Source organism: Pongo abelii, chromosome 5 (assembly GCF_028885655.2).
Source record: "Pongo abelii isolate AG06213 chromosome 5, NHGRI_mPonAbe1-v2.0_pri, whole genome shotgun sequence".
NCBI classification, from domain to species: domain Eukaryota; kingdom Metazoa; phylum Chordata; class Mammalia; order Primates; family Hominidae; genus Pongo; species Pongo abelii.
Window position 1 is genome coordinate 31,331,040 of NC_071990.2, and position 19,875 is coordinate 31,350,914.

Sequence of the window (19,875 nt, forward strand, 5' to 3'; positions counted from 1 at the left end):
ATCCCACTATTTCCCCTGCTCACACCCCAGTCAAGATAACCGACATCTCCAGCCTGGAATACTGCACTCGCTTCCTACTGTTTTCCCTTCTGCCCCCGTCGTCCCTCGCCTCTCAATTCTGTTCTCAGCACAGCCATCAGAGATCCTTTTAAGAAAGAAGTCATATCATGGCTCTCTTCTGCTCAAAACTGTCCTCTAACTCCCCATCCCACTCAGAGCAGAGGTCAGATGCAACCCCACTCCCCTCAAGCCCACCTGCTCTGGCCATACCTCTGACCTCATCTAGTTTCTATGTCCAGCCCTCCTGGCCTCCTTGCTCTTCTGGGAACACAGACACCTTCTTGCCCTAGTGCATTTGGACTGGAGTTTCCTTGCCTAGAAAGAACTTCCCCAGACATCCTCATGTCCCTCAAATCTTTCCTCAAAGGTCATCTTTACAACAAGGCACACATTGACCACTCCTGTCCAACAGCCACCTTCCCTGTCCCCACTGCCCGTACCCGGATCACCTGCCTCATGGCACTTACCACCTTCCATCACTTTCTTTCCTTACTCTGGTTATAGTGTATGTATTGTCTGCCTCTTACCACTGGAGCATATGCTCCAAAAGACCAGATATTTTTCTGATTTTACTTCAATGGCATTCCCCAGATGCAGAACTTTTCTGTCCTATGTCTGGCTGACAACAAAGGTGAGTTGAATGAATGATCAGTGTAGAGCACCTCCTATTCTAAAGCCAATATCTTTATTAACATAGCCTCAGGCCAAGTGCTGTTTTGTGGCAGCTGCAGCACAAGGTCCCCGCACACTGACACCGAGGCCGCCTGTACTTTTCTCAGCAGAGCTGCTTGTGTGTCCTCCCTTCCCTATCCCTCCTCCCACACCAACCACCCTGCACACTGCAGCACACAATCAGGTTTCTCTCTTCAGGAAGGAAAAATTCTAGACTATGGACCCAATTTTACAAACAAATATAAATCTAAATTAGACTCTGCTTTAGATTCATGAGTTGGGATTGGAGTCAGCACCAAGATCACTGGAATCAGGGAAGGGAGAGAGGGCAGGAGACCAAAGCAGAAGAGGAGCCCTAGAAGGAGGGCAGGAGCTGAATGGGTCTGAAAATTTGTCTCAGAAAGCACAGGGACTCTCGTGTGCAGGGGCTGCCCTGGGCGATGTGTGAGCCTCTGTGGTCACAGCTCCCGCTGAACAAGTTTCCACTGAAGGGACAAGGACAATGGAGCAGTGAAGGTGACCCAGCTGAGGACTGACCACATAAAGCCCATGAAGAACTGAACAGCAACTAGGCACAGGCCCCTCCACACTCGGCTCCTCACAGCCTTCCCCACCCCCACCTGCAACAGACTCAGCACAGTGAACATGCGGATTCTGGAAGGTTCTCAGGTCTTTATTTGCTCTCTCAACTTCTAGGAATTGACTTATTTAATTAATCCATCAACCCCTCATAGCATATATTTGAGAAAACACATTTATATTCAGGTTCTTAACTTCATTAGGGAAGTAAGAGGTTGCACTGCACCATGAAGTTGAGACAGAGATGGAGACATCCAGCCCCATCTTTCTGGAACAGGAAAGATGACTGGGGAGGGAACACAGGTCAGGGTGGGGACAGGGGTCACGGTGGACACGGGGGTGGGCTGTCTCTCCACCTCCTCACATTACGCTAACAGCAACGCAAACACATTCAGATGCCTTTGCAGAAAGAGACGCCAGAGGCTCATGAAGTCACAAAGGAGAGGTGTGAAGAAATCCTGCATCTCAGTCCCACACAGGCAGCTGTCTCAGGCTACAGAACACAATAGTCATGAACAAATTCAGGTCAGTCATGGTAAGTGTGACACTCTGAACAGCTCACCACACACTCGAAACGTTCCAAAGAATCCCCATTACCCAGGCCTTTTCCCTCTGTCCCACCCCCAACCACTTCAGCTCCCCAGAATCTCACCTTTACAAGCAATGAGAGACTCATCAGAGCCCTGGGCACTGTTGCTGCCTGGGGTAGAACAAAAAAAAAGACCTGGTCAGAGCCCGCAAGAGATGTGGGACAAGAGGAATTATGGGGTAGGCAAGCTCCTCCACACGCCCGCCGCCATCACTTACACGCAGCCTGAGAGCAGCTCCCTCCTTTTCCACCTGTGGGAAAAAAATGCCCTGTGAGGAGACAGGGAGGAGGCAGGGCCATTTGATCTTAGGGGAACCTCCTAGTCTTGGACCCAAGAGGAGTTTCCAGAACCATGACTGCAGACCCAGGGCAGGATCAGGAAACATGAGGAAAGCAGCTGTGGGTTCTGGACCAACTGCCCTCCTAAGGTCTGTCCTTAGCAGGGACCTTCTCCTGACTCATGAATGTTGGAATCAGGACCCCAACACCATAATCGTCAAGGTGATACATCCGTCCTTCATTGTCACATGTGCTTCACAAAAGAGTAAGTGCTGGCACACAGGGTCCCAGGCTAGGATGGCCCATGTGTGGATGGTGCTTCCAGTAACGAGGTGGGGCACACTTCTACCTGGGGCTTGAAACTCCCAGTGGGACAAGAAAACCCAGACCCCACTCCTCACCCCTTCCCTACCTGAGCTCTTCCTCCTACACATCACAGTGGTGACCACAGCTCCTAGGACAGCTAGGACAACCAGGACAGCCAGGCCAGCAACGATGCCCACGATGGTGATGGTGGACTGGGAAGACGGCTCTGGGAAAGGAGGGGAAGGTGAGGGGCCCTGACCCCCAAGCCTCAGCCCTGACCCGGCTGAAGGGCTCCAGAAGGACTTCTGCTTTCTCTGAGAAGAGATGTGACCCCCATTCCCCTCCTTACCCCATCTCAGGGTGATGGGCTCCGGCAGCCCCTCGTGCTGCACATGGCACGCGTATCTCTGCTCTTGTCCAGAAGGCACCACCACAGCTGCCCACTTCTGGAAGGTTCCATCTCCTGCTGGCCTGGTCTCCACAAGCTCAGTGTCCTGAGTTTGGTCCTCCCCATCCCGCTGCCAGGTCAGTGTGATCTCCGCAGGGTAGAAGCCCAGGGCCCAGCACCTCAGGGTGGCCTCATGGTTAGAGACGGGGTGGTGGGTCACGTGTGTCTTTGGGGGTTCTGACGGGAAGAGTCAGAAAATTCAGACACTTTGCATCTCTCTTGCGACACTCCAGCAGCACCCATGTGACCATCCGGAGAATGGACAGGACACCTGGGGTGGGGAAGGGGTCACAGAACCCAGACGCCAGCCTGGACAGAGGCACCTGGGATAATCTCCTATTCTTTGGAAATTTCTAGTCTCTGAGGGAGTAACAGCGACTTCTGGTCCTGACCGAAGGACTCAGAAAAGCTGGAATCAAACCTTCAAACACATTGAGTGTGAGGCAGAGAACAAGGCCTGAGAGAAAGGTCAGCAGCCTGACCACAGCTGCTGCAGTGGTCAAAGTGGCCAAAGGGGACCCCTGATCAGTATTCCAGGGACTGTCTTCCCCTCCATTTCCTCAGAGACTTCATCCCTTAATTGTCCTAGAGAGCAGAGGGGGCCCTCAGAGGAAACTCAGGAAAACTCATCTCATTCTCCATTCAAGGGAGGGCGATATTCTAGCGCTGATCCCATTTTCCTCCCCTCCTCGTGGGAGGCCATCCCGGGAGACCTATAGGAGATGGGGAAGGCTCCCCACTGCCCCTGGTACCCGTGCGCTGCAGCGTCTCCTTCCCGTTCTCCAGGTATCTGCGGAGCGACCCCACGCACAGGCCCTCCAGGTAGGCTCTCCACTGCTCCGCCTCACGGGCCGCCTCCCACTTGCGCTGGGTGATCTGAGCCGCCGTGTCCGCGGCGGTCCAGGAGCGCAGGTCCTCGTTCAGGGCGATGTAATCCTTGCCGTCGTAGGCGTACTGGTTATACCCGCTGAGGAGGCGCCCGTCGGGCCCCACGTAGCAGCCATACATGCTCTGGATGGTGTGAGACCCTGGCCCCGTCCCCGCGGTCAGCCCAGTCCCCCGAGCCCCGCCCCAGCCCCGACCAACCCGCGGGGATTTTGGCCTAAACTGAAAATGAAACCGGGTAAAGGCGCCTGGGGCTCTCTCCGGTCGAGGGTCTGGGCGGGTTCCGCAGCGGGGATCTTCGGGGCGGATCTCGGACCCGGAGACTCGGGGCGACCCCGGCCGTCCGTGGGGGATGGGGAGGGGTCGTGACCTGCGCCCCGGGCCGGGGTCACTCACCGTCCTCGCTCTGGTTGTAGTAGCCGCGCAGGTTCCTCAGGCTCACTCGGTCATACTGTGCCTGGCGCTTGTAGCTCTGTGTCTCCTGGTCCCAATACTCCGGCCCCTCCTGCTCCACCCACGGCGCCCGCGGCTCCCCTCTCGGACTCGCGGCGTCGCTGTCGAACCGCACGAACTGCGTGTCGTCCACGTAGCCCACTGCGATGAAGCGGGGGTCTCCTCGGCCGGGCCGGGACACGGCGGTGTAGAAATACCTCATGGAGTGGGAGCCTGGGGACGAGAGGGGCTGAGACCCGCCCGACCCTCCTCCCGGCGCGGCTCCCCGGGTCCTGCGCCCTCGCCGGGCGGGCCCCTCGCTCCTCTCCGCAGCGGCCGTTTCCCTCCCGACCCCGCACTCACCGGCCCAGGTCTCGGTCAGGGCCAGGGCCCCCGAGAGTAGCAGGAGGAGGGTTCGGGGCGCCATGGCCCGCATCTCGGCGTCTGGGCAGAATCTGAGTCCGGGTGGGTGACTGGGGACTTTGGAACCGGGACTGCGGAGACGCTGATTGGCTTCTCTAGAACCCGACACCCAATGGGAGTGGGAATTGGGGACGCGTCATGAGTATTCAGGAAGAAGGACCCGACGCAGGTTGGGAGAAGAAGTGAAACTCAGGGGAGTGGGGAATCCCCAACGCTGCGCCTCTCCAATGCAGACACGGCCCTCGGAGCCTGAGACCTCGAGAGCCCTGCCCGGGACCTGGGACTTCGTTCTGATCCCTCTTCTCCTACACCATGCATCTTTGTCACACTGTCTGCCTGAGTCCTGGCCAAGGATCTATCTGTGGAAACCAGGGAGAGACCCCCAGGCTGCGCCCAGCCCCTTCCCCTTCACTTCTCCTCCTGGAATCCCCGTCCCTGAACTGGACTCCCTGCCTCCCACTCTTTGCCTTACCTTACCTCAGGTAATATTAAACTACATCCAGCAAAATAAAGGACACTTACCTCTCCCCTTGGACTCTCGTACAGGGAAACTCACCATGGAGAACTTGATGCCAGACAGTGAGCTCGCCCTGGGAATGGACGTGTAGAGTCAGGAGTTTTCTCTTTAAACCTGGTGAAGTTTTGTCTGAAAGCACCAGGTAGAGATTCTCATAGAGACCAGTTTCCTTTTTGTTTATTGATACAGTAGGTAGCACAATATTGGTAATCCCTGAATGATTAGAATTCCAATCTATGAAAGACCTGTGTCAAAACTGCATTACAATTAAACTCTCAAAGCTCCTGTTTTACTTTCGCAGACTGTGGATCTGTGACTCTGGGTTGTTGCATTTAAAATTATCCTCATTCTCTAGCCCGAGTTTCCCTCTGTGAGTCCAGAACATCTCCTGAATACAAAGAAGCAGAGTTTGTTACTGTCTATTGCAACCGGGAGCCTGTAGTCATCACCTCAAAGTTGCGAGGGCTCAATGCAGTCCCAATGCTCTTCACCAGCGCTCCAGCACTGCCCATTTTAGTGAACTATGCACATCTAAGCAGTGTGCATATTTTATTTGTACACTTGATATTTTTGTAACCCCTTTTTAAAAAAAAATCATAAGGAGGCCATTAGTTTTAAGGCAGTCACACAAAATGTATTAAATACCGAATGCAAAGAACCCCCTGCCAGGCTCTCCCACTGCTTTAGAATTCTTTCCCCTGCTCCTTTTCCTCACCTCCTGCTTCTCCAGCCCTTCTGTCTGCCCCTCTCATCCCTCACACCCTCTTCACCCTTTAGTCCCCGCCACCCTGTCACTCCTGAATTGTGGCACTAACACTGTCCCTCACCTCCTGCCCATGTCTGTTCTCCCTACAGTGCTCAGCAGTCCTGCTAATGTGACTCAGGTCGTGTCACTTTACTTACAATGGTTGGGTTTTGGTCTACCATTTTGCTATACGTTTTCAATTTGTCTCATATCTTTTTGTTTCTGTTCCTCCTTTGCTACTTTCTTATGTGTCAAGTAAACATTTTTTAGCTTATGGTTTTAATTCTCCTAGTGGCTTTTAGCTATATTTCTTTACATTAATTTTTTATTGTTGTAAGAATTGAAACCCGATTCCTTGACTTTTCACAGTGAAGTTCACGTAATATTAAGCTGCATCCAGCAAAATACAGGACACTTCAAATGGTGTAGTTTCATTTAAACTATCATTATGCTATTATTATTGTATATGTTACATCAATATACGTTATAAACTCAACGATACAGTGTAATACTTTTTGTTTTAGACAAGCAGTCACATATCTTAAGGAAATTAAGAAAATGGGTGTGTATGTGATATGTGTATGTGCATCATTTCTGTTGTTAATTGTTCCTTTCTGTATATCTGGGTCACCGTCTAGTATCATTTCCCTTCAGCCTGAAGAACTTCCTTTAAAATTACATGTAGTACAGGACCCCTAGGAAATGAATTTTATAGTTTTGATGATCTAACAATGTCTTTATTTTTGCCTTCTTTCCTCCCCCCCTCCCCCCCCCCCTTTTTTTTTTTTTGCTTATTAGGGCATTTACGTGTAAAAAAATTCACCAGTTTTAGCTGCACTTTTTGGTGGATATTGGCAATTATTTATAGTGTAACTACCACACTGCCCAGTAGAGAAACACCAAATGCAAACGTCCTCCTACTAGGCCCCTCCACTGCTTTAGAGTCCTTTCCCCTGCTCCTTGTCCTCACCTCCTGCTTCCCCAGCCCTTCTCTCTGCCCCTTATCCCTCAGACCTTCTTTCCCTTACTTCCCCCTCCCAGTCACTCCTGAATTGTGGCGCTGTAGAGAACAGTTTCTTTTCTCTAAAAACTTCCTTTATGCCCCTTTCTATTTAATCCTTGCCTCCTACCCTCACCCCCTTCCCTTCATTCAACCACTACTGTGCTTTCTGCCACTGCAATAGTGACATTTCTAGAATTTCATGGACATGCAATCATATGTAGTCTTTTGTTTGGTCTCTCCCTTAGCATAACAATGTTTGAGATGATGCCATTCATTCATTTTTGTTGCTGAGCAGCTGCCGAGTATTGCTGGAATCCCAGTTTATTCATTGGTTTCTCTATTCTCTAGTTGATTGACATGTGGATTACTCCAGCTAGGGTTTGTTATTAATGAAGCCACTATAAATAACTGCTTACAAGTGTGGCCTTCCATTTTTATTTCTTTTGGATCAATACATATTTGTGGAATTGCTGGGCCATGTGGTAATAGATGGGTAACTGTATAAGAAATTGCCATACCGCTTTACAAATTGGCTGCCACATTTTTTGCATTTCTACCAGCAATATCAGACATTCCTATTTTTTCCATATTCTTGCCAGTGTTTAGACTTAGCATATGTCTTTTTAACTTTACCTGTTCTAAGTGATGTGTGATGGTTTCTCATTATGATTTTAACTTGCACTTCTTAGATGACTAGTATTGTTTGCTATCTTTTCATGTTCATCTAAGCGACTTATTACATATATTTTATGAACTATTTTGCAAATTCAATGACTAATTCCAGAGACTTTTTCAGAATTCCCTAGTGTTTTCTACATATACAATGAAGCTGGTGACAAAGAAAGACTTTCATTTCTTCCTTTCTTATCCATTGATCTTTTTTCTTTTAAAATTATTTTTATTTGGTAGAGATGAGGTCTCACTTATCAGGCTGGTCTCAAACTCCTGATCTCAAGTGATCCTCCCACCTCAGCCTCCCAAAATGCAGGGATTACAGGCATGAGCCACCATGCCTGGTCTTTGTTGCACTGGTTAGGATGACTGTTAGGTGTTTAAACAAGAATGATGAGAGCTCACATGTTTGTTTACAAGGAACTTAAACAAATTTACAAGAAAAAACCCCATCCCCATCAAAAAGTGGGCAAAGGATATAAACAGACACTTCTCAGAGGAAGACATTTACGTGGCCAAGAAACATATGAAAAAAAGCTCACACACATATATGAAATATGCGACTGTTTATAATCCTATCCAAAAAAGACCTGGTTTCAAGCAACAGCAGGACTGCTTCCATTCAATACTTGGACCTGCAAATATAAAAAAAGCCACTGGAGAAACTGAATGACTCTCTGAAAGCCTTAAACTAAGATATGAAGAAGTTGAAATCTGGAAAAAACTTGAAATCTAGAAAAGGACAGGCAGGGGAAAGCACAGTGGCTACAACAAAAAAGGCAGGAAACAGGAAGAGAGGATGGCAGCACGTTGGCTAAAGGTTCTTTGGAGATTGTATTGGATTCCAAAGACAAAACCCAAAAGAGCAATGGTGAAAATATTGAAAAATGTGAGACCAAAGAGAAAGGAGCAATCACAGCAAAGGAACTATACAAAATGATGATGGATAAAAACATCAGCTTGATTATAATGGATGCTCAAAGAATGCAGGGTTATCAGGATTCCTGTATTTTACATTCTCTCAGTATTCCTGAAGAAGCCATCAGTCCAGGAGTCACTGCTAGTTGTATTGAAGCACACCTCCCAGATGATTCTATAGATACATGGAAGAAGAGGGGGAATGTGGAGTATATGGTACTTCTTGACTGGTTTAGTTCTGCAAAAGATTTACGGATTGGGACAACTCTCTGGCATCTGAAAGATGCACTTTTCAAGTGGGAAAGTAAGACTGTCCTGTGCAATGGGCCTTGGGCCTTTGGTTTTAGAGGGAGGCTATAAAAACTGGTTCCTTTGCTGTTCCCAGTATACAACAAATGCTAAGGTCACTCCACCTCCACAACACCAGAATGAAGAGTTGTGTATTTCATTGGATTTTACTTATCCCTTATTGGAAGAATCAATTCCTTCTAAACCTGCTGCCCAGATGCCACCTCCACCTGTAGAAGTGGATGAAAATATAGAATTGATAAGTGATCAAATAAGTGATAATGATCAAAATGAGAGGACGGGACCACTGAATATATCAATTCCAGTTGAACCAGTTGCTGCTTCTAAATCTGATGTTTCACCCATAATTCAGCCAGTGCCTAGCATAAAGAATGTTCCACAGATTGATCATACTAAAAAACTGGCAGTCAAATTGCCTGAAGAGCATATAATCAAATCTGAAAGTACAAATCATGAGCAACAGTCTCATCAGAATGAAAAAGTTATTCCTGATTTTTCCGCCAAGCCAGTAGTTTCCTCTCCAACTCTCATGTTAACAGATGAAGAAAAGCCTCATATTCATGCAGAAACTGCTCTTTTAATGGAGAAAAACAAACAAGAAAAAGAACTTCGGGAAAGACAGAAAAAACAGAAAGAAACTGAGGAGGGAAGATCATGAGCAAAAAGCCAAAAAGAAACAAGAAGCTGAAGAAAATGAAATTACACAGAAGCAACAAAAAGCAAAAGAAGGAATGGAGAAGAAAGAACGTGAACAGGCCAAGAAAGAGGATAAAGAAACCTCAGCAAAGAAGGGCAAAGAAATAACAAGAGTAAAAAGACAAAGTAAAAGTGAACATGAAACTTCTGGTGCCGAGAAGTCTGTAGAGGATGGGGGAAAAGGTGTTCACCCCCAGAAGTACAGAAAAAGTCAACAGGAGATGTGTCCCATACATCTGCGACAGGGGATTCAGGTTCAGGCAAGCCTTTTAAGATTAAAGGACAACTAGAAACTGGAATTCTAAGGACAGAAACTTTTAGAGAGGATACAGATGATACTGAAAGAAATAAAACTCGAGAACCTTCGATAATAGCACGAAGTGAAGAAATGGGGAGGATGGTACCAGGACTGCCTTCAGGCTGGGCCAAGTTTCTTGACCCAATCACTGGAACCCTTCGTTATCATTCACCGCTAACACTGTTCATATGTACCCACTGGAAATGGCTCCTTCATCTGCACCTTCTTCCACCACTCCAACTCGTAAAGGCAAGCCACAGATTCCTGCTAAGCAGGATAGGGAACCTTCCAAACTGAAATGCTCTTACTCCTCCCCAGATATAACCCAGGCTATTCAAGAGGAAGAGAAGAGGAAGCCAGCAGTAACTCCAACAGTTAATCAGGAAAACAAGCCAACATGCTACCCTAAAGCTGAGATCTCAAGGCTTTCTTCTTCTCAGATTTGGAACCTCAATCCTGTTTTCGGAGATTCTGGACCAGCTCTTACTGGACTTCATAACTTAAGAAATACTTGTTACATGAACTCAATATTGCAGTGCCTATGTAATGCTCCACATTTGGCTGATTATTTCAACTGAAACTGTTATCAGGATGATATTAACAAGTCAAATTTGTTAGGGGCATAAAGGTGAAGTGGCAAAAGTATTTGGTATAATCATGAAAGCCCTGTGGACAGGACAGTATAGATGTATCAGTCCAAAAGACCTTAAAATCACCATTGGGAAGATCAATTACCATTTTGCAGGATACAGTCAACAAGATTCACAAGAATTTCTTCTGTTCCTAATGGATGGTCTCCATGAAGATCTAAATAAAACTGATAATCGAAAGACATATAAAGAAGAAAATAATGATCATCTCAATTACTTTAAAGCTGCAGAACATGCCTGACAGAAACACAAGCGGCTCAATGAGTCTATTATTGTTGTACTTTTTCAGGGTCAATTCAAATCTACAGTACAGTGCCTCACCCGTCACAAAAAGTCTAGGACATTTGAGGCCTTCATGTATTTGTCTCTACTGATAGCATCCACAAGTAATTGTACATTATAGGATTGCCTTAGATTATTTTCCAAAGAAGAAAAACTCATAGATAACAACAGATTTTTACTGCAATCATTGCAGAGCTCAATGGGATTCTTAAAGAAGAAATCTGGAAGTTACCACCTGTGCTTTTAGTGCATCTGAAACATTTTTCGTACAATGGCAGGTGGAAACAAAAATTACAGACATCTGTGGACTTCCCGTTAGAAAATCTTGCCTTGTCACAGTATGTTATTGGTCCAAAGAACAATTTGAAGAAATATAATTTGTTTTCTGTTTCAGATCACTGCGGTGGGCTGGATGGAGGCCATTACACAGCCTACTGTAAAAATGCAGCAAAACAGCGGTGGTTTAAGTTTGATGATCATGAAATTTCTGATATCTCCGTTTCTTCTGTGAAATCTTCAGCAGCTTATATCCTCTTTTATACTTCTTTGGGACCATGAGTAACTGATGTAGGCACATATGGAGACATAGGTTATAAACTAGTTATCTTTTAAAAGGCTCAGCAACACAATTCTTGAAATGCTTATCAAGATAATGGTAGCAATAGCTGGCCATTTAGAGGAATTCTAGGACAGTGGGAGCTGTGTTACTAGCACTATATAATTCCTGTCAGTGGTGACAAATAACACTTAACAAGTATTGCAGTAAGCATCACTTACAGGTACCATTTATTTCAAAACAACTTTTTTAGTCTGCTCCAAAGTTAAAATAATTAACTAGCTAAGCATTATTATTCTACTGGTCTAAAAACCATTGTACTCTTTTTTTCCTTTTCACTGTTACAGCCTTTTCACATTTCTAAATCCCATCTTCATATACTATGAATACTCTAGAATGATGTGAAGCAGATAGGAATGTATGTGTACATATTTATTACATACTTACACATCAAATCGATGTACATAGTTTAACATGTGGTCCTTTCGTGAAACTTAGAACTCAGAGGATTGCATTTTTTTTCTTTGAGCGTATTTTGAGTAACTGCAGTGCTTTCTTAGGGAAACGACAGAGCAAAGCTATTTTTCTGTTGGCTTTGGGGGCATTTGGGTGCCCTAAATCTTTATTCTAAAAAAAAATGGAAACTTCCTTTACTTTTTTCAAAATGAGACATTAAAATCTTAATGAGAAAAATAAAAAAATCTCAATATCACTGATCATTAGAGAAATGTAAATCAAAGCCACAATGAGATACCATCTCCTGCCAGTCAGAATGGTAATTATTAAAAAGTCAAGAAACAATAGATGCTGGTGAGGCTGTGGAGAAATAGGAACACTTTTACACTGTTGTTGGGAATGTAAACTAGTTCAACCATTGTGGAGGACAGTGTGGCCATTCCTCAGAGATTTAGAAACAGAAATACTATTTGACCCTTTGGGTATCTACCCAAAGGAATATAAATCATTCTACTACAAAGACACATGCACACATATGTTTATTGCAGCACTATTTACAATAGAAAAGACTTGGAACCAATCCAAATGCCCATCAATGATAGATGGATAAAGAAAATGTGGTGCATATCACCATGGAATAGTACACAGCCAGAAAAAGGAATGAGTTCATGTCCTTTGCAGGGACATGGATGAAGCTGGAAGTCATCATCCTCAGCAAACTAACACAGGAACAGAAAACAAAGCACCTCATGTTCTCATTCCTAAGTGAGAGTTGAACAATGACAACACATGGACACAGGGAGGGGAACAACACACATCAGGGCCTGTTGGGGAGTAGGGGGCGAGGGAAGGGAACTTAAAGGATGGGTCAATAGGTGCAGCAAACCAGCATGGCAGACTATACGTATGTAACAAACCTGCAGGTTCCGCACATGTATCCTGGAACCTAAAGTAAAATAAAATAAAGTAAATTAAAAAAAGAAAGCCCATGTCTTACATGTATGCATATGTTCATTGCAGCACTATTCACAATAGCAAAGACATGGAATCAACCTAAATGTCCATCAATGGTAGACTGGATAAAGAAAATGTGGCACATATGCTCTACTGGCAGGATTTGATGGCGTGATGTCTCACAGAAAGTTCTCCACTCCCAGACATGGGTCCCTCAGCTTTCTGCCTTGGAAGCGCAGCAGCAGGCATCGTGGGAAGGTGAAGAGCTTCCCTAAGGATGACCCGTCCAAGCCGGTCCACCTCACAGCCTTCCTGGGATACAAGGCTGGCATGACCCACATCGTGCGGGAAGTCGACAGGCCAGGATCCAAGGTGAAAAAGAAGGAGGTGGTGGAGGCTGTGACCATTGTGGAGAGGCCACCCATGGTGGTTGTGGGCATTGTGGGCTATGTGGAAACCCCTCAAGGCCTCCGGACTTGCAAGACTGTCTTCGCTGAGCACATCAGTGATGAATGCAAGAGGCATTTCTATAAGAACTGGCATAAATCTAAGAAGAAGGCCTTTACCAAGTACTGCAAGAAATGGCAGGATGAGGATGGCAAGAAGCAGCTGGAGAAGGACTTCAGCAGCATGAAGAAGTACTGCCAAGTCATCTGCGTCATTGCCCACACCCAGATGCGCCTGCTTCCTCTGCACCAGAAGAAGGCCCACCTGATGGAGATCCAGGTGAACGGAGGCACTGTGGCTGAGAAGCTGGACTGGGCTGGCGAGAGGCTCAAGCAGCAGGTACCTGTGAACCAAGTGTTTGGGCAGGATGAGATGATCGACGTCATCAGGGTGATCAAGGGCAAAGGCTACAAAGGGGTCACCAGTCATTGGCACACCAAGAAGCTGCCCTGCAAGACCCACCGAGGCTTGCACAAGGTGGCCTGTATTGGGGCATGGCATCCTGCTCGTGTGGGCTTCTCTGTGGTACGCGCTGGGCAGAAAGGCTACCATCACCGCACTGAGATCAACAAGAAGATCTATAAGATTGGCCAGGGCTACCTACCTTATCAAGGACGGCAAGCTGATCAAGAACAATGCCTCCACTGACTATGACCTGTCTGACAAGAGCATCAACCCTTTGGGTGGCTTTGTCTACTACGGTGAAGTGACCAATGACTTTGTCATGCTGAAAGGCTGTGTGGTGGGAACCAAGAAGCGGGTGCTCACCCTCCGCAAGTCCTTGCTGGTGCAGACAAAGCAGCGGGCTCTGGAGAAGATTGACTTTAAGTTCATTGACATCACCTCCAAGTTTGGCCATGGCTGCTTCCAGACCATGGAGGAGAAGAAAGCATTCATGGGACCACTCAAGAAAGATTGAATTGCAAAGGAAGAAGGAGCTTAATGCCGGGAACAGATTTTGCAACTGGTGGGGTCTCAATAAAAGTTATTTTCCATTGAAAAAGAAGAAAAAGAAAAAGAAAATGTGGCACATATACACCATAGAATACTATGCAGCCATAAAAAAGAATGAGATCATGTCTTTTGCAGGAATATGGATGGAGTTGGAGGCCATTATCCTTAGCAAACTAAGGCAGGAACAGAAAACCAACTACCACATGTTCTCACTTATAAGTAGGAGTTACATGATGAGAACACATAGACACGCAGAGGGGAACAACACACACTGGGGTCCACTTGAGAGTAGAGGGTGGGAGGAGGGAGAGGATCAGGAAAAATAGCTAATGAGTACTAAGGCTTAATACTTGGGTGGGTACTAATGGGTACAGAAATAATCTGTACAATAAAACCCCATGACACAAGTTTACCTATATAACAAACCTGCACATGTACCCCTTAACTAAAAATAAAAGTTAAATAAAAAAAAAAGAAACAAAGAAAGTGCATATCTGGAAAGAGCATATGGTTGGGTTCTGTGTGTGTGTGTTTTTTTTTAACCAATTCACACAATCTCTGCCCTTCATTGGAGTGTTGATTCATATAGGTTTTTTTTTCATTATTGATAAGTTTTAGGTCTACCATGTTATTTCCTCAGTTTTGATTTCTCTGTTCCTCTTGTCCTGACCAATGACTTCTTATTAGAAACCATAGAAACAAAAGAAAGTAGAATAACACCTTTAAAGTGCTGGAAGAAAAAAAGGACAACTAAGAATTCTATATCCAGCACAGATGTTCTTCAAGGACAGGCAAAATAAGGAGATATTTCAGGTAAAAGAAAATTAAGAGAATTTGTCACCAGCAGATCTGCACAATAACAATTGGTAAAGAAAATTCTTCAAGCTAAAGGCAAATGATACCAGGTGGGAAATGAGGTTATCAGAAAAGATGAAGATGATCAAAAATGGTAAATACTGAGCTAAGTGCAAAAGGCTATCTCGTTCCCCTCGTTTACTCTAATTTATATACATAGAACTGTTTAAAGATAAGAAGAAGTTTTTTTCTTGTGGGACTTATAACCTATGTAGATATATTACATATAATATCTGTACCATAAAGATGGACATTTTATAGAGGATAAATGGTTGCAAGATTTCTCTATTTATGGGTACTAGTACATTTTTAACTGAAAGTGGACTGTGAAATGTTAAGAATGAGTTAAGTTCTGAAGGAAATTGAGACACAAAAACCATTCAAAAGATTAATAAATCTCATGATGGTTTTTTGAAAACAAAACAAAATAAAACTAAACCAAAATAAAACACTAGCCAGTCTTGAGTCTCATCATCCTACGATTTCAGAACTATTGTGAATACAAAAGTAATCAAAGAACAGTCCTGCCCAGAAAGAGGAGTTATCCCTAAATATGGTGTCCCTGGAACAGGCGGCTCTACCTGCTGGACCTCTACCACGTGGGTGCTTTCTGCAGTGACTTTGTTGCCTTGCTATTCCACTTTACCCAGTGTCCTGACCCAAGAGACAAGGGTTGTCTGCTGCTGTGTCCACACTTGGAGAAAGAAACCTTGATAGTGTCAGTACATTACAAGCCGGGCATGACAGCTCATGCCTGTAATCCCAGCAATTCAGGATGCTAAGGCAAGACGATTGCTTGAGACCAGGAATTGGAGACCAGCTTGGACAACATAGTGAGACCCTCATCTCTAAAAAAAATAAAAATAAGTAAACTTAGCTGGGCCTGGTGGTGGGCGCTTGTATTTCCAGGTATAGTGGAGGCTGAGGTGGGAAGATCCCTTGAGCTCATAAATACAAGGCTGCATTGAGCTACGATCCCACCACTGGGCTCCAGCCCAGGCCAGAGTGAGGTCTTGACTCAAAAAAATACATTGTAAGCCTTTGCTCACTATGGGTTATTTATTATTTATTCAATGTGTATTTTGATTTTATTTTACTGGCAGCACAATAAACCAGGACATGCTGAAACTAGAAATCACATCCACTTTCCAGTGTTAAAAAGCCCAGTCTAGGGAGGTGAGAAGGAGACAGTCCTCATTAGCTTGAGGATTCAGGGAGAACGAGATGGGCTGGGCAGGAAGGTTCTTACTTGGAACCTGGAGGATGAGCAATGACATTCCTCTCTCCACCTTAAAGCTCATCCTAGGCATCCACCTCCTGGGAGCAGGAGCAGCGCAAGCTCCGCCTCCCGGGTTCACGCCATTCTGGCTCAGCCTCCCGAGTGGCTGGGACTACAGGCGCCCGCCACCACGCCCGGCTAATTTTTTGTATTTTTTAGTGGAGACGGGGTTTCACCATGTTAGCCAGGATGGTCTCAATCTCCTGACCTCGTGATCCGCCCGCCTAGGCCTCCCAAAGTGCTGGGATTACAGGCGTGAGCCACTGCACCCGGCCTCTCCTTGGGATTTCTTTACAGGACACCAGCCTGAGTCAACTTTCCTGTAAAGCAAAAGAAGGGTGAGGTTGCTAAAGGAGGAATGGTGTGATCTCCACCTTTGGCGAGATCCTTGTCACCGTGTTCAGGCTAAGGGCCAGGCCTTACTCCCCATGCAGAGAGGAGGCTATGGCCGTGAAGACGCCTGTGGAGAGGTGAGGACCCGCTCCCTCTACACTGATGGCCTAGAGCCTACAGATGGCGGAGAAGGCTTCCCCTCAGCTGTGTCCTATCAGGTTCTTCCAGGAGTCAAGGAGTAGACCTGCATATTGCCTCTGGTGATGTGAGCTGCATGCACACCTAGAAGTGAGGTCACCCCTGCTGGGGGTCCTGGGGCTGCTGGTTGTTCTGGGTGCTCAGTGTCCAAAAAGGAAGATGGGGAGGAGGCTTTGTGCAAAACAGTAACCATACTCTATAAATTATTTTTTTATTAGCCTTTGTGTCATAAAATAAAATATAGGACTCCAAAAGAAAAAAATGTCTAAAATTTGTGTCCTTTAATACAAAGTAAACACCCATTAACCAGCAGGGATAGACGTTTGTGGGGCAAACCAGAAGCCCCATCATTTGCTCCAGCTCAGCAATAAACTCTTTCTTCCCTCAAATAAAAACACAACCTGACTTTTACAATCATCACTTCTTTGTTCTATTTTATATTTTTATCATCCAATACTATGATTTAGTTTTACCTTTAGAAATATGCTTTTGTTCTCTTTATTCTATAGATTCTTCCTTGAAATTTGTATTGTGTGGTAGAGCTTCCCATAGTGTGCATTTTGCTGATTGCTCCCCAAGGCATAGTTTAATATGTATTTCTATTATCTGTATTGCCTCTAAATTGGTAATTGGCTATGGAGATCAGCTTCTATTCAGGCTTGGTTTCTTTTTCACTTGTACTTGTTTGATGGTGCTGAATTGTATTCTTCCATCAAGAGGAAGAACCTCACATTAGTTTTTTCTTTTATTGTGTTGTTAATTGCCATTGCTATTCAATGGCTAAATCTGTTAATTCGTGATGGGTTGCAAAAGAGTTATTATAGTCTCAGTCTCTCATTCCTTCTTCATTTATTATCTGAATAACTTCTAAAGTAAGAGATTCACCTTCCTCTACTGTTTGTTTACTAGTAGAAACTTGGTTTTTGAGAGACTAAGCCAAGCATCTACTCACCTATGACCCAGCAGTTGCACTCTTAGTTCTAAACCAATAGAAATGCATGTATGTGTGTGCCAAACTATATGAAAATATTATTCATAGCAGCACGATTTGTAAAATCTGGATACAACAAAATTGTCTATCAACAGTGAAGGGACAAGAAATGTGAGCTATTTATAAAGTGGAGCATTGGACAGCCATGGGAGTGAATAGGCTACAACCACACACAGCGAGATGATGAGACCCAGGGTCATGATGGTTACTGTGTAATGCCATTCAACTAGAACTGGCAGAACTAATCCATATTAGAAATCAAAAGTGGCTACTCTAGGGTGGGGAGGGTGGTTTATGACTGAGTAGGACCCAAAGATGTTTCCGGGAGGCTGTGATTGGTGTACTTTGATGTGGGTGTTGTTTGCTAGAGTGTTCACTTTGTGAAAATCCACTGCCCACTTGTGGATTGTCCTCTTTTCTCCAGACACTGTTGTCCTTCACTAAAATATACATTTCTGATGTTTTGAAGCAATTCTATCTATGGTAAGAAGAATCACTCCTACTGATCTTTGGAAAATGCTGCATTGAAAAAATTAGTGCAATTTTTTTAAATTCCAGGAAATAAATACAGATAAAAAGGAGAATCTACAAGAAGAGCAGTAGGTTTGGGAGCTGACACCAGAACAGCTTTGGAAATGGCTGTCGAGCCAGGAACTAGGAATCAAAATACAAACAAGTCCATGGGAGGTGGAGGATGTGACATGATGCCCCAGTAGTGCATGAATAAATGAGTCATGGGCAGTGGCTCATGGCTTGGCTGGCCAGTCACGAACTTGGGGAAAATAGAATTGGAAAATTGGGAGGTGGAGGAGACAGGTACTCATAGACCTCTTGCTATAGGCAGAGTGTGTGAAGATGGTGGTTTTGTGTGGATGCCCACCAGAGGGTCCTTAAGGGTATGGGGCTCACTGTAATCAGGTGGGCGAGATGGCTTGATGGACGATGCCACTCAGCCACACAGGCCTTGCTCATGGAGTCCCTGCACAAAGTGGCCACAGTGGCTGCGATGGACACTGCATGGGCACAGCAATTGAGTCGCCACTCACCAAGGCTGACCTGGCAGCTGCCACTGCTGAAGGCCCAGCCTGCCAAAAGCAGCTGTTTCTTTGGGCAGGGAAATAAAACAGGCAATGGTAATTAAGAATAAAATAGCATTATGACAAATAAATATGCCACTAAAGATATAGTAGAGGTTTAAATAATTTTGAAACTATGAACAAGATTATGTCAATGGGAAGAACTTACTACAAGTAAAGAAATTAAAACGTTTTTATAACTCTATTTCCCTTCAAGCATATCCATATTGTTTTATAGATAAGTTCTACCAAAACTTCAAAGGTTATTGAACTTATACATAATATTCAAGAGAATGAGGAAACATAGAGAAAGCCAGTAAACTCATCATTGTTTATGCATAAATAACATTGATTCTAAAGCCAGCTAGGGAATGCATAAGAGAAAAGCATGATAAGATAATCACTTCTACGCAATTAGATATTAAAATACTGAGAAAAATAGTAGTAGACTGTGTCCACCAATGGGCTATAAACAAATTAAATATCTTGCCCAGGTTATGTATCCCAAGAATACAAGAATATTTAAACCTTAAATCTGTAATGCATTTTACCACTTAATTAAAGAATAAAAGACAGAGATAGTCACATTTTACTAGATGCAGAAATTACTGTAGATGAAATTCAGCACTCCATCTCACCCACATTTCTTCAGTTATCTCCACCTTTAAGACCTTGTGATCAGTGCTCACTTGGGCAGCGCATATATTAAAATTGGAATGATACAGAGAAGATTAGCATGGCCCCTGCACAAGGGTGACATGCAAATTCATGAAGCATTCCATATTTTTAAACTCTCAATAAACTAGGCATTGAAGTAACATACCTTTAATAAAAGCCATCTATGACAAACCCACAAACGATATCACACTGAATGGGCAAAAGCTGGAAGCATTCCCCTTTAACACCAGCACAAAACAAGGATGCCCTCTCTCACCACCCCTGTTCAACACAGTATTGGAAGTTCTGGCCAGGGTAATCAGGTAAGACAAAGAAAGGTTATTCAAATAGGAAGA

The 19,875-nt window shown here is 44.9% G+C and overlaps 2 protein-coding genes, 1 non-coding gene and 1 pseudogene across 3 annotated transcripts; 3 read left to right on the forward strand and 1 right to left on the reverse strand.

Annotated features, from left to right (window-relative positions):
* Positions 1 to 1,388: 1,388 nt before the first annotated feature.
* Positions 1,389 to 4,707, reverse strand: DKFZP469M1914 (major histocompatibility complex, class I, C; the record flags this gene model as incomplete). The annotated part of the gene is given in 8 exon segments (NM_001133246.1): positions 1,389 to 1,804; positions 1,964 to 2,011; positions 2,119 to 2,151; positions 2,592 to 2,711; positions 2,835 to 3,110; positions 3,686 to 3,961; positions 4,215 to 4,484; positions 4,614 to 4,707. Coding segments are annotated over 8 exon segments (1,101 nt in total). The 3' UTR covers positions 1,389 to 1,799.
* A 3,453-nt stretch (positions 4,708 to 8,160) lies between these two features.
* LOC134761630 (ubiquitin carboxyl-terminal hydrolase 8-like) lies at positions 8,161 to 11,375 on the forward strand (annotated as a pseudogene).
* Positions 11,376 to 12,862: 1,487 nt separating this feature from the next.
* LOC134761659 (large ribosomal subunit protein uL3-like) lies at positions 12,863 to 14,175 on the forward strand. The gene is given in 2 exon segments (XM_063725437.1): positions 12,863 to 13,784; positions 13,786 to 14,175. Coding segments are annotated over 2 exon segments (1,191 nt in total). The 5' UTR covers positions 12,863 to 12,903; the 3' UTR covers positions 14,096 to 14,175.
* Positions 14,176 to 19,543: 5,368 nt separating this feature from the next.
* LOC112133947 (U6 spliceosomal RNA) lies at positions 19,544 to 19,650 on the forward strand. The gene has a single exon (XR_002915546.3). It is a non-coding gene; the product is annotated as a U6 spliceosomal RNA (small nuclear RNA).
* The last annotated feature ends 225 nt before the right edge of the window (positions 19,651 to 19,875 follow it).